This window comes from Loxodonta africana, chromosome 6 (assembly GCF_030014295.1).
Source record: "Loxodonta africana isolate mLoxAfr1 chromosome 6, mLoxAfr1.hap2, whole genome shotgun sequence".
Taxonomy (NCBI): domain Eukaryota; kingdom Metazoa; phylum Chordata; class Mammalia; order Proboscidea; family Elephantidae; genus Loxodonta; species Loxodonta africana.
In genome coordinates, this window is record NC_087347.1 from 29,514,158 (window position 1) to 29,528,861 (window position 14,704).

Here is a 14,704-nt window from a genome sequence, read left to right on the forward strand (position 1 = left end):
TATAGACGTTGAAGTCCCTGAGTGGCACCAACAGTTAAGTGTTCATCTACTAACTAAAGGTTGGTGGTTCGAACCCACCCAGAGGCTCCTCGGAAGAAAGACTGTGATCTGTTTCCAAAAGGTCACAGCCTTTGAAAAGCCCTATGGAGCAGTTCTACTTTGACACACATAGGGCTAAATAAGTCAGAAATGACTAGACAGCAACTGGTTGACGGTATCCAGACTTTGAGGCCAATTATAATATTGGGAAAATGAACTTTAAGCAAATTTCAATTTCAAAGGACAACGAAAATTTGAAAAGCTCAGGAAGCCTTCCTTGGAGAGGAGGAGTAAAATGGGAAGGAACAGGAGATTTTATTTTGGCATTTCCTGGAGACAAGTCTTAATAGAAGCATACTTCTGTTATCTCCAAATGCTATACAAGAGACTTAAACACACATATATGCACATGCTCAATGACCGTTAAATTTCCTACAGGTAGGAGATAGGTACTTGATCAGCCTCTTGCACTCCTCAGATGCCTGGTACAGGGCTGGGATTTGTTGCTCAGTAACACTTGTCTGAAGGGAGAGCCTCATCTAACATAAAAAGGGCCTCAAAATTGAGAGTAGGCCTGGCCTGCATTAAAGGGCCACCTTATTTCACATATATGACCAAAGTGTAACAAAGGCTAGTGACCTCACCATGGAGCCCCACCCTCCTGCTAAGCCACGCCTCCTCACAGTCACAATGGCTAAGGCCTTAAATACCCAGACTCCTGGCCTCTGGCTTTGCAAAGCCCCTCATTTTGGCAGAAATTACAATGTCGACCAGCCGCAAATTAAAGAGTCATGGCATGAGGAGGGGCAAGAATCGATCTCCCCACAAGGGGGTCAAGAGAGGTAGCAGCAAAAGGAAATACCGGAAGGGCAGCCTGAAGAGTAGAAAAAGAGGCGATGATGGTGAGTGAGGGATAAGTAGGGGCACAAGCAAACAAGATGCTTGTTGTTCCAGGGATCTTCCTTCCTGGGGTTAGTCCTCCTATGACCCTGAAGTCTCTTCATCTGGGCATGAAAGGTATTTCATTTCTAATCAGTGGTCCCTGTTGCAAATCTGTCCTTCCCCACAGCCAATCGCAATTACCGCTCTCACTTGTGATCCCACCAGTGGGCTCTGCCCTGGTGGACGGCAAACACCACCAGGCAGCAGTGAGAAGACAGCAGAGGGGGACTGCCAAGGAGACCTGCTGGAGTTCAATCAAAGCCAGTGAAGATCCTATCGCATGGGGGTAAAATGCCAGCTGTGATGAAATGAGGAATGTATATGTTGGCTGTTTCTCCCCAACATCTCAATAAAATTTTGAAAGCTGGAAAGTTTACTTTGATCTTTTGGTTGGAAAGCTGTGGTTCCTGAGCTAGAGAGACTTGCATGTTAAATGACTTGGAGAATATCAAAGTACTTTGTCCTTACTACTCCCTCCCATTGTACCTCAACTCCATATTTAGGTCTTTGTTTCCCTCGCCAACAAGGAAAAGGGAGAAGAGATTAAGTGCCAATTATGAGATTCTTGTCAAAGGGCGTATAGTACGGGGAGAGACACCAAACTATGTGGTAAGCAGTGGAGAACACTCAATAGAACCACTAATGATTGCACAGGCTCGGTTGGCTGGCTGAGATGGGGAGACAAGGCCATGATGATAGAGACAGGCTTTAGGGGCTTTAGTTCATTTTGGTAGTTATGTTGGTATTATAGGTTTTTTTTTTTTAATATAACACTTTCTACTAATACTTTTTCTACTAATTCTTTCTCCTAATACTTTCTTTTCTGCTAATCAAATTCAAAACCAGATAATTTGACTCTGATGCCCTAAATGAACTCTAGCCAGGTGTGCTGGAAGTAAGCACAATCTGGGTGAACCTTATTGATCACCAGGTCTATTGCTGGCTCCACTCATTTAGAAAATTCCTAAGCTCTCCCATATCTTAACCTGGGTTGTGATATGGTTGATAGTCTCAGGCCACATTAACTGACACTTCCACTCAGCATTCACCCACTCAGACGGGGGGACATTTTTCTTAATGACTACTTCCTGTTGCTATGCTGAAGCAGTACACCAGCATAGCACAGGTGGAATTGAGCTTGAGACATGAAGAGACATGAATGGGAACATGAAGCAACATGAATGGGAACATGAAGCAACAGTGAGGGTGTGAGAGGCATGGTACCGGGAGCAGACCAAGGACAGAGGAGACTATCGGACAGAGGAGACTATCTGACTCCCTGGTATGTCTGAGTACCAGGGAGGTGCCCCTGTGGGGCAGATTCTAGCAGTTCAACGGAAAAGAATGTTCATTTCAGCTGAGCTTTTACTTGAAGTGAAGGTTACTTGAAGTAAAGGTTGCTTAGTCCTAATGTACTCTCCAGGGCCATTTTCCTTTAAGGTAACCAAACTTGTATAACCAAACTTGTATTTCCAGAGCCATTTTCCTTTCAGGTTTGTATGAAATTCTCAGACACTTCAGAACCAAACTTGTATTTCCCTCCCAAAGTATTTCCTCATCTTCCACTGTTAGACCTATTTTAGCTCCTAACCAAACTGTTTGTCCCCAAAAATTCTCTATTATGTTTGGTGGTTAATAAACAGTTCTGATCTTGAGTCCCTCCTGGTGAAAGATCTAAAGATCTAGCCATAAATGCCCAGCTTTTGCACTACTCTTGTGCCCTCTGGGACTTCCTCTGCCTCCATGTAATGAAAGCCTCAAAGCTCCTTGCAACACACAAAATCCAGTTATTATAATTGTGCTTTTGATGCTCTTGCTGTAATTTCTGTCAAATTTACAGCCGTAGGTTGATGTTATGGAGTTATGTACTTGTAAATATGACACCTGTTGCTATCAATCATCACGGAAGCAGACTGTCACGTCTTTCTCCCTTGGAGCCACTGGTGGTTTCAAACTGCAGTCAGGAATAAGGTGGCCCTAAAACTAATCACTCCTGAATGGAGCAAAATAGACACACATAGGGAAAGACAGTTTCTGGCATCTGCCGGCAATCTGTGTAGACTAAGAGGCCCACAGAAAGAATATTATTGACACCCACTTGAGGTAGAAACTAAGATGAATTTTGGAAGCCCACAGAATGTTATTGAAATTCACCCACTTGAGGTAGAAACTATGAATGCAAGATGTTTAGTAGAGGCCAATACTTGTGGAAGAAAGCAGGAGGAAGCTGGAAAGGATGGGTTGGCCGTCCCTCCTGCACTGGGCCAAAATGGCAGGCCTTTATATTCCACCTCGCCCAGTTGAGGGACTCAGGCAGTCCCAGTAAGGGCAGGAGCTCAGTGAGATCTCTGCCGCTGAGGCAGACCCTGAAGGACTCTCAGCTGGAGGCTCTTTGCCCATCCTTGAAGGCAGATCTGGACATAGTATCTGTGTCCAGCCCCCTTTCTGCACCTTTCACCTAGCCTGCTGCCCACCTCACTGCCCTGCCACTCCCTTTGTACCATGCTCACTGTTCCCCCTTCCCAGTCATCTTTCAGATTGCCAGCATTCACAGAGATAGCCTCCCCCAGAGAAAAAAATTCAAGAGGGACAAACCAGAAGAGTAACACTGCTGAGAGTGCGAAATTTACTTCCCTCAAGAAACACGTTAAGGCCTGTACCCATCTGGGTCTTGCAGATGGTTCAAATGGAGAGACTGTATTGAAGTGACTATACACAGAGGAAGGAGCTGTGGTTGTCGCAGTGGTTAAGTGCTCAGCTACTAACCTAAAGGCCAGTGGTTCAAACCCCACCAGCCACTCTGTGGGAGAAAGGTGTGGTGGTCTGCTTCTATAAAGATCACAGGCTTGGAAGCCCCAAGGGGCAGTTCTACTCTGTCCTATCAGCAATGAGTTGGTTTGGGTTTATTCACAGAGTTGAGACCCTTGGAGCCTAGCAATACTGGGAAGCTGTTATCACCCTTAGGTCTGAGGAAAAAAAGGACAAACTAGTGTTACTGGAGCCCAGGAAGTGCCAAAACTATGAGGGAATCCTCCTGGTAGGAGCTGTGGTGGGAGGATCAAAGCTACTACCAGTCTCCGAAGCAAGTAAGAAACCCTTTTCTCTCACCTCTCATCCTCCAATCTCCTGCTGGTGCTCCCACTGACCAAACTCAACTGGCAGCCAGCAGGCAAGGGATCCCAGGTGATACAGAACACAAAGGTCAGCCTCTCAAGGGCATCAAGGGCCAGAGGATGTTGGAGAATGGCTCTGAAAGCCGGCCAACACAGCTTTGTAGACAAAAAATTCTTTCCTTGGAATACTTAGAGGTTTGCTGCATTAGCTGGTTTGCTTTCACAGATCAAAGTCCCTTCAGGAGGGAATAGTAGAAGAAGAATCCCAAACCAAGTCACCCAGGGCTCCTGTCCTATAGGGCTTATGAGTTTTGGGTTTTTTTTTTTTTTTTCCAAAATTTGCACAACAGTAATACCTCATACAGAATGTCTAATACAAGGCATTATGTCTCCACAATTCTCTAAGCACTGAAAGAATCTAGTCATTAGGATGGGCATGTGGTGAGCATCCCAAGGCTACTCAGGGCAGCCAGACCCTTGCCTGGTAACTTAAGTCCTTGCCCTCTTAGACAGGTTGTGGAAGGAATGGCAGCTGCCGAGAAAACTCTGTTTTACAGGCAGGACATTTTCCAGGCCCAGGCCCACATGCTGGACTGTTTCCCACCTGGTGTTGACTTATCCCTGCCCTCCAGGAATATTCATCTGTTTACGGCATCTGTGGGCCTAGCACCTACCAGGTGCACGGAGGGAAACAGCACAGGGGTCTTTTGACCCTGGCGGCATCCCTTTCGGGAAATTCGAAGACCTCATCCCTTGTGTGCTGTTTCTCCGTCTCCCCAACCAACGAGGACTTTGTTCCTCTCTCCAGTTTTCTCTGGAACACCATGCCCTGAAGTCATTAGTTGTTAGGCTTTTTTGGAAAGTGAAAAAGTAATAATAATAAATTTAAGGATCTTGGCCAGGAGCCCTTCTAGGTCACCTTGACCTTCTTTTGCGTTGACTTGGATACAATGCTTCTCCTCCACTGTTTCAGGGTCCAATGGGAGTGGTGAAGCTGAGAGGACCCACTGTGGGTGGAGCTCCCTGAGGAACTGTGGGAGAGCGCAGCCCACTCCCATCTCTTATCCCATGCCTTGGCCAGATGACCCCGGGTGGGACCGGTGGCTCCCTGCAGCTTCTAACAAACAGGAAGTTCTGGAGAAATGCTCAGGGGTGTGCTTGAGGAGGTGCAGGCCCAGAAATGGCAGCTGGGAGAAGACTCTGTGTGCCCTGGGGGTAGTTGATGCAAGTCAGACATGGCCTGGGGCTCAGCTATCAGAGGTCACACAAAGGTTCTGCCCTTTGAGAACAGACATAGCAGCAGCCTGAAAACTCTGCCTCACTGGCTTTGCAATCTAAGCACTCCTTCTCCAGGCTGACTCTGGAGCAAGGGTCCAAATGGGGCAGATCCGAAATCTAACCTCTAGGAGCATTGGGTCTGAGTTAGCAGGCTGGTCCTCCAGGATGATGAGTGACAGGGTAAGCTATTTTGCTTCCACAGAGCCTACTCTCCTCACTTCTCGATCCATGAAGCCACCCACCCTCTCTCTAACCTTTCATACATTTAAACAGGAGATCTCTCCTTGATCTGAGCCCATGTGAGCTCAGCACCCCACAAGTGGTGCAGATGATAACTCTTTCAGTGGCAACATGGTACAAGGGAAAGCGTCCAGAACTGAAGCCCAAGAGTGATTGGGCTCCTTCAGAGCTGTCTCCTCCTGCTTAGTGACCTGGCACAATGTTTGATTGATCCCTTAATCCTGCTTTCTTCTTGGCCTTTGCATACCGCCTCACCTGCAGCTCGGGCCTTGTCTTCTCTTCCTGTGTCCCAGCTCCACCATTGCTGGAACCACGCCTGGCCTCAAGCAGAAAGAATGAAGCAGCTAGTGGAAAGCAGATGGACACTGACGTGACCCAGCCTGAATCAGAATTCCAGCTCTACTGGCTGTGTGATCTTCGAAGAATTCTCTAACCTCTCTTAGGCTCATTTTCCTTATCTGTAAAATGCCCATCATAATATCTACCTCAGAGTATGCTTGGAGAAATCTTAAATGTGAGAATTAAAAAAAAAAATTTTGCAGTAGAGTCAATTCTGACTCATGGCGAGCCTGTATGTGTCAGAGTAGAACTGTGTTCCATAGGATTTTCAATGGCTGTTTTTTTCAGAAGCAGATTGAGAGGCCTTTCTTTCGAGTCACCTCAGGTAGACTCAAACCTCCAAACTTTTGGTCAGTAGCTAAGCATATTAATTGTTTGCACCACCCAAGGACTCCTGTGGTAAATTTTAGTCCCTAAGTACCTTGTCTGCCCTGTCCTTTCTTCCTCTGGACTAGCCTCTTAGGTGTCCTTGTACCTGTCTGGCTCTGACTTGTGGCCCTGCATCCCAGACCTTAGTATCAGGATGCTGGGCCACCTGAGGCTGGGTCCACACTTGTGTACACTTTCCTGGTGGAGCCTGCTTATTCTGCAGAGAGGTCCAGGCTCCCGCTGTGACCTGGAGTCTCTCAATCTCCCCTGACCTTTTTGTTCGGCCAGGTCCTGAGGTCAGAAAACACCTACATCTCCCTTTGGCTTTCTCCCCTCTTCCATAAAATGTAGGAGTCTGAGATGATCTGATGTTTCCCACTAGGCTGTAAACCCTTGCGAGCAAGCTTCAAGCCATCCACAAGTGAGGAACATGAACCTCCAACTGTGTGCCAGGACACACAGTCATTGTTTCTTGGAAAACAAATTGATGAATCTACTCATAACCTCATATATTGTAAAAAATAAAATCTGAGCCCGGATGCTGGTAAAAAAAAAAAAAAAAGCCCAAGGATTGATGAATAAGCTCACTGATTAGGCTCATGTTTATTTCGTCCATAAGGAAGAGGCAAGTATCTCCGTGACTAATTAGCTGTCAAGTCCTCAGGTCTAACAAACAGGTGCTTTTTATTGAAAAGACATAAAGGGCTTGGATTTCACAATTTGCAGGGATCATCCTCACTCACAAATGGCCTCAGAATGAAACTTCTCAGGAAGTGATATGCTCCTTCTCACTGAGACTAGAAATTGGACCTTTCTTTGTTGACCTACCGTTTCTTTAAGGAACACTGGGGAACAATCCCACGCGAGGTGTACCGCAGCACTTCCGAAACTGTAACACGCAGAGAGTCACCTGGGGGTCCTGATAAAATGCAGACTCTGATTCAGTAGGTCCGGGGTAGACCTGAGATTCTGCATGTCCAACTAGCTCCCAGGCGATGCTGATGCTGCCAGTCTGTACACCACACTTTGAGAGCACTAGGCTGGAAGCCCAAAGGGTCCTGCCCATACTTTCATGGCAGATTATCACCCCTTTTCTGGGCCTCTGTTTCCTCAGAAAGGAGCTCTAATGGCACAGTGGTTAAAGCGATCAACTGCTAACCCTGAAGGTTGACAGTTCAAAACCACCATCGGCTCTGGGGGAGGAAGATGTGGCAGTGTGTTTCCCTAGAGATTTACAGCCTTGGAAACTCTATGGGGTCACTGCGAGTCGGAATCGACTTGACAGCAGTGGGTGTGGATGGTTTGGTTGGTTTCCTCAGAGGAAGAGGCTTATCTCTCTAATACTCCTTCCAATTCTTTAAAAAAAAAAAAAAGTTAAGTTTCTTAAGGATGAAATTAAAGAAAAGTAACCCAGCAGTCACCATTTCTTTACCGTCTGCCTCCTGTAGAATATGAGAAACTACCTCTGCAAAGAATTTCAGGGTGCCAGCTACATAGGAAGGAGCCCTGGTGGCACAGTGGCTAAGCGCTCAGTGGCTAATCAAAAGGTCGGCAGTTTGAACCCACCAGCCACTCCATGAGAGAAAGCTGTGGCAATCTGCTTCTGTGAAGATTATAGCCTTGGAAACCTAGGGGACAGTTCTACTCTGTTGTATTAGTTCGCTATGAGTAGGAATCAACTCGATGGCAACAGATTTAGGGACTTAAGGTTGGAAGAAAGCTCTGGTGATCTGTTTTCAAAAAATCAGCCATTGAAAACCACATGGAGCACAGTTTTCCCCTGACACACATGAGGTGGCCATGTGTCCCAATCAACTGCGACTAGCTTTAGCTATATAGGGAAAACTTAGCGTTCTACTTCTTTGAATCCCTAAATCCATGAACACCTTTTTAGCATGCAGTTTTCTCTCTAACACAACCACAATGTACCTGTATATTTTCTCTCCAAACAACTGGCTCCCAATGATTGGGCTCAAAATTGATTGATTTATATATATAATATACAAAAAATAATAATTGCTCCTTCTTGCTTTATCAGGAAGTTCTATGTGTCACACGTACATGAGGGATAATGACATCTAATTGTCACCATTACATACATCTCTCCCTGATAATTCACACACACACAAACACACACACACACGCACACACACACACGCACAGTGGCATAAGAAGACAGTTAAGGTAATGGCACTCAGCTTTAAATTCCAGTTGTTATTTTCCATGTATTTGTTTTAAAATAACAGAACTTTAGAAACTTTTACAGCAAGGGATAATATTAATGGTAATAATAATAGCAAGCCCTTGTAAAACACAAATCATGTGCCAGGTACTCTCCGAAAAGCTTTATGCGTATTAACTTCTTTCATCCTCATCACAATCTCATGAAGCAGATACTATTATGATCTCCATTTTAGAAATGAGAAACTGAGCAAAAAAGATCAAGCAATTTGTCCAGGGTCACATGGCTAGCAGGCAGCAGAGATGGGATTTGAACCACGCCATCTGTTCTGTGTCTGTGTACTTAACCGCCGAGCTGTGCACTTCTGTTTTACAGGTGGAGGAATTCAGGCCTAGAGACTGGAAGAGACACACTTAAGATGGCACAGCGACAGAGGCAGGACCGGAACTCGACTCCACTGCCTCCCACGCTGCCCACCCCCCAAACTAGACCAGGTCAGTGTCCAGAATTAAAGGGGGATTTTCTCAGAAGTCAACCAAGGATGCTCGGAGGTGGGAGACAGGGAAGAACAGGAGATAACATTCTCTTCTCTCTTGACCTGGTAGAGGCAAGCCCAGCTGATCCAAACGTACGCAACCAAATATAGTAGAAAGACCAAGGACTTTGGCATCAGACAGTTCTGGATTCAAATCTTGTCCTAGACAGTTAACAGTTATGTGACCTTGAACAAATTACCTAACTTCATGAGACTCTGCCACTTTCTCTGTAGAACTGGGTGACACTCCCTCTAGTATCAATGTGAGGACTCCATATGCAAAACAAGTTGTACCATACACAGTGCATAGTGGGTGCTTTATGAATATCCATTCCTTTCCAGACCACAGTTGCTCCTACCTCCCTCAACTTTAACTAGAATCAAAAAGAGACCCCTTGTATTTCTGCGAAAGGTTCTACACTGGAGTAAGATGAATTTGTGGGTCTAGAGGGGGTTGCCCCAGGGTCTGAGGAGCCAAAACTTCCATGCTGTTCACTACAAAGAAAGTTGGCAAGGGTTACCACCAAGAAATATGCCCCCACAGCCTCACTCTGTGTTGCTAGAAAGAAAGAGAATTGTGAGCTCTAGCTTGAGTCACAGAAGCTCTTTGTGCCTCCCAGGAGGGGAGGGTGGAGCCTTGGGCTGGGGGAACAGAGGTGGGCGGGGTGATCTGGCAGCTTCGATTTCATCTAAGAAAGGTTGGACTAATGCCCAGCCTTGTGTGCTGCAAGGTCTGTGGAGACGCCCCAGGAGGTGTGGATAGGTGTGGGCAAAGTGGAAAGACTAGGAAAAAGAGAGATGTCCCGTTCTTAATCCTAGCTTGCATTTTAACTGAATTCCATTTTTAAAAGCTGTTTGAAATAAAAAGAGGGCCCACTTTTAGCACTTCAGTTTCCTTAACTACAAGACAGGTACTCAAATGTCATGGAACCCTCTGAGGACCTACCCAGGTCATCTTCTCCATTGCCCACAGCACAGGCTGCACCTCCCCCTACTCAACAGATGGAAAACAAATGAGTGAGACTTCCAAGACCCCTAAAGAGGAGCGAGTACCTTCCCTATCTAAGTCTACTTGACTTTCCATGGCTTCACCTGGAAGATAGTTAGGCAAGAGACAAAGTGAGCTCCCCTCTGGAAAGAGATCTCTTTTGTTCCTTAATACAGGTAGTCCTCAACTTGACGGACAACTCCATCGTAAGTCAGTTCTGAGGTAAGCCGAATACCTCTTTTTTGTTGTTTGTTTTCATTATTATTGCCTTTTATTATCAGTATCTTTATAAATTCGATCTTTATTTGTCTTTGGGGGTTGGAAACATTACATACAAACACCTGCCAGTGAACATCTGAGAACAAAAACATCAGCAAATTGTACACTGTACCATTGTGTGAAAAAACACAGATGGTCGTAAATGCGGTTCGTTCTAACTCCAATATTTCTAAGTCTGGGACTACCTGTACCGGCATTCTCTTTGAAATTCCACACATACTTTAAAACAGCTCCAAGGAACCTACCCTGATCTCCCCAGCCAGAAATGGTTTTTATCACCTCTTAGTTTCCAACTCACGTTACTTACTTTCTCTTCTCTTCTGGAACTCCTCACTTCCTGTGGATACAATAATATTATAATTATTGGGGTGTGCCCTCTTTGCCTTAATGGATCATAACTTCCCTGAAGACACAACCATCATCATCTCTGTCTCACCCTCATTGCTCACTGTAGGGCCTCTCAGGTTGGAGTGCTATCCTGCCCCACTATATCAGTGGGGAATTATTGAATGTCTACTAGGTACCCAGAACAGTATTTATACTTCCCCACATTCACCCAGGATTGTAGTCAGTGTTCCATAAATATCTAAGGAGTGAAAAGCCATTGTGTCACAGCTGGCCCTTATTTTGGAAGAGTGGCCAATGGTACCACTTGAACTCTTCAGGATTTAATGACTCTAAAATGAGCAGGATGTCGACACCAAAGAGGCTGGTGCTCACCAAGGATGGGTTAAGTACTTGAAAGATGCCAAACATTGATCTAGGCCCCTCAAAGTGTAGATCAGAGGCTCCCAATTTTGCTCTTCTCCGAATACTTAAATTTTAAAATATTCACTTGGGCCAAAGAGAGCAGGAGAGGGTTCCATTATCCCAAATGCATACTTCAAGCCTGGACACACCCACAAGAGCAGGGAGCGCGATGTTTTGTACTCCATTGTGCTCTCAGCGCCTAGTACAGTGCCTTGCGCATAATCGATGTTCAACAGACATGTGCTGAGGGAACAGATGAATGAAAGTGATGCTGCTGACAAGTGATCGCATACATCTCCCATAAGGAGGAGGTAGAGAAAGAAGAAGAGAATGGTGGAATTAGAAGAGAACTTAGAGTTCTCCAAACCAGCCTAACGCTTGAATAAGAAAATGAGGGCTAAGATTGCACGGTAGAGTGGAAAAGGGTGTGGAACCAGGGTTTCAAAGACCAGGAAGCCCTGGCTCTGACAGAAACTCCAAAGAAAGAGCTGTCAGTAGGGGTTACTTTTAGGGAAGTCACTCTCATCACTCCTCCCCCATCGCTGAAAAAAACAACCAGTTGCCACTGAGTAGACTCCAACTCATGGCCACTTCGTGTGTGTCAGAGTACAACTGTGCTCCACAGGGTTTTCAATGACTGATTTTTCCAAAGTAGATCACCAGGCCTTTCTTCCAAGGTGTCTCTAGGTGGACTCAAACTTCCAACATTTGGTTAGCAGTCAAGTGTGTTAAGTTCCCCTTATCATATGCTCGTCTCATGCATCTGCTCTTTCCCAGCACTTTTCATTCATGATTCTACTCTTTATGTAATTCTCTGATTGTAATGATTGAAAGCTCAGTGGAGCTGGGTGGGGATCAGGGTTTTGGTTTGCTCATTTGTTTCTTTCTTGCTTGCCATCATACCCCCAACATCTCCCACCGTGACTGAAACACATAACAAACATTTGTTAAATACGTGAATTTATTAATTATACATTCTTCTTCAGTTGCTCACTGACTTTTTCATGGAGGATAGATTGGCTTTTATTGCAAAAGTAGCCATTTGGAACTGTAAGTATATATTTGAGAAAGCTGATCGGAACTGAAGAGGATTGAATTCTGCCCTGGAGAGCTGGTGGAAACCAGAAAAGTTGTATGGCTGTTGCAGCAAAATGAAGAGATTCTGTCTTAGAAAAGGATAAGGCAGGAGATGAGTGTCTTTCAAACTTTAGACTAACACTAATTTGGGTTGACTTGAGGGCCTCGCTCCAGGGTGTATGCCTTGGTAAGATAGGAATGCAGAGGAATCTGCTTATGGAACTGAGAGAGTAAGAAACCACCCTGATATGTAGCAGTTAAAATATAGAGATATATATATGTATATGTGCACATATACACACATACACATATGTACTGATAGGGATAGATCACCAAGATATACTATTAAGTAAGAAAAAGGCAAGAAACAAAACAATACACACAGTATAAAACCTGTTGTCATTGAATCAATTGTGACTCATAGTGACCCTATATGACAGAGTAGAACTGCCCCATAGGGTTTCCAAGGAGTGCCCGGTGGACTCAAACTGCCAACATGTTGGTTAATAGCCGTAGCTCGTAACCACTACACCAGAAGGCTCCTCGCACAGCATGATTTCCTTTATATTTAAGGGGATCAAACTTTTTATATTTAAAATTAGTGTGTGTATATATATATACACGTATATATACACAAACACACATAAACACACAAAAACAAATGCATCCACATACATGTATACAAGATATATATATCTTTACACATTTTTTTATACTTGCACCAAGCTGTTAACAGTGATAATCTACAGGGAGAAGAATAAAATTAAGTGGTGAACAAGGAAGACTTTTGATTTATCTATATTGTTTGAATGTTATTACATATTACTATGTAATTAACTTTTTTTTTTTAATTTCTTCAAGCTGCAAGTAATTTCTATCTGGCAAGAAATTGAAACATCAACAGTTCTTTAATACAGAGAGTTTTATTGTTCTGAAGATATGGCCTGAATGAGTCTTTTAATGACATAAATGTAAAGACAAGACTCTTCTGTGCTTGACAGAAAGAAAAGCTTCTTTGCCGGGGGGGCGGGGGGGTATTATTCCCTGTATTAACATGCCCTCTGTGTGGAAGCAGAGCCAACTGGACTAGGAGGTTTGTAAGGCAATGTGTTCTAGTCACCGAAGTATGGCCAGTAGGGCGTGTGGCCTGGACACTACTTGAGGAGGGGCATTAATGAGCAGTTTCTATTGGCCATGGTAGTTCCCATCACTAACTGTGAGAAATCATTCAGTAATTTAAAACCAATTGCCATAGGAGCTATTTTCTGTAGATAGGCCCCTGGTCCTAGTTGAGAAAGGAATGAGAACCTGGAAGGATGGGTAGGCATTTACATCTCATCCAGCAGCTGCATGGGCTGGATTTAAGCTCCTGTGGTTTGAGGTTTAAAAATGAGAGGCTTGAAATATTTTCATAAGATTTCTCATGAAACTCTGACCACAGGCAGTACTGTTTCTGTGCTCAGGTGACCAAATGAAGCCAGAGTCACAAGACGCCCTTCCTCTCTGCCCTGCATAGAAACACTCCTGCAGGCTGTATATGGATGGCTATTATGAATGGCACCTTTTTTCCATTGTTTCAATAAGTCATTACTGATATACAATAAAGCTTTAGGTTTTTGTATATTTATCTTGTATCTGGCTTCCTTACTGTCCTCTTTTTAGTGGATTTTTAGTTCATTCTCTTGATACTTTTAGGTATGCCACCCTGTAATCAGAAAGTAATCATAATTTTGGCTGTTCTTCCCTAGTAGTTCTAATGCATATTTGTTTCCTACCTTAAAAAAAAAAACCAAACCCATTGCCATCGAATCTATTTCAACTCATAGCGACCCTCTAGGACAGGGTAGAAATTCCCCATAGGGTTTCCAAGGAGCACCTGGTGGGTTCAAACTGTCAACCTTTTGGTTAGCAGCCATAGCTTTTAACCACTATGCCACTAGGGTTTCCTTTCTTACCTTATGACCTACCACACAGATTCTTTTAAAGTGAGGGTTTAAGAGAAGGGAAGCTCACATTCAACTTTCCAACAGACCCATTTTTATTAGTTAAGTCACCCTATGTGTCAGAGTCATGGATGTGGAATTGGCAAATGATGTGTTATCTATGCTTACTACAACAACAACAAAAAAAAAATGGGGGGGAAAAGACATTATATTTCATTCAGTCCTCAGTATATTAATGCTATAAAGTTGGCACTCTAATCACAGTTATTAGATGAGCAGATTGAGGCTCTATAAGGGTTTAAGTGACATGTCCAGGGTCATAGTTGGCAGTCCAACTGGGGTTTTCAGATTCCAAATTGAACCCCTTGCTTTTTTTTATATTCACAAACAACTGATCAACAGTGAAGAAAGAAAATTTTATACGAGGGGAAAACAAGTGAAGGTTTACTAACCAGTATTATGATTGTTTCTTTCTGGGGTTTAAAATGTCCTTTTTGCCTCTTATGCCTATTTTCCCTTCCTTGAAAGTACCGGTGTTTTCTCCAAACTAAAAGCAGAGAAGAATAACAATGTAATAGAACCTCAACTCCAAGGTTTCTGTCTTCCCAGCCCTTTCTGTTATATTGTTAA

General features: G+C 44.2%; 1 protein-coding gene across 1 annotated transcript; it reads left to right on the forward strand.

The window, feature by feature from the left end:
* The first annotated feature begins 235 nt into the window (after positions 1-235).
* TNP1 (transition protein 1) lies at positions 236-1,515 on the forward strand. The gene has a single exon (XM_064287420.1). It carries the CDS (start codon positions 803-805, stop codon positions 947-949), a length of 147 nt encoding a protein of 48 aa, XP_064143490.1. The 5' UTR covers positions 236-802; the 3' UTR covers positions 950-1,515.
* The last annotated feature ends 13,189 nt before the right edge of the window (positions 1,516-14,704 follow it).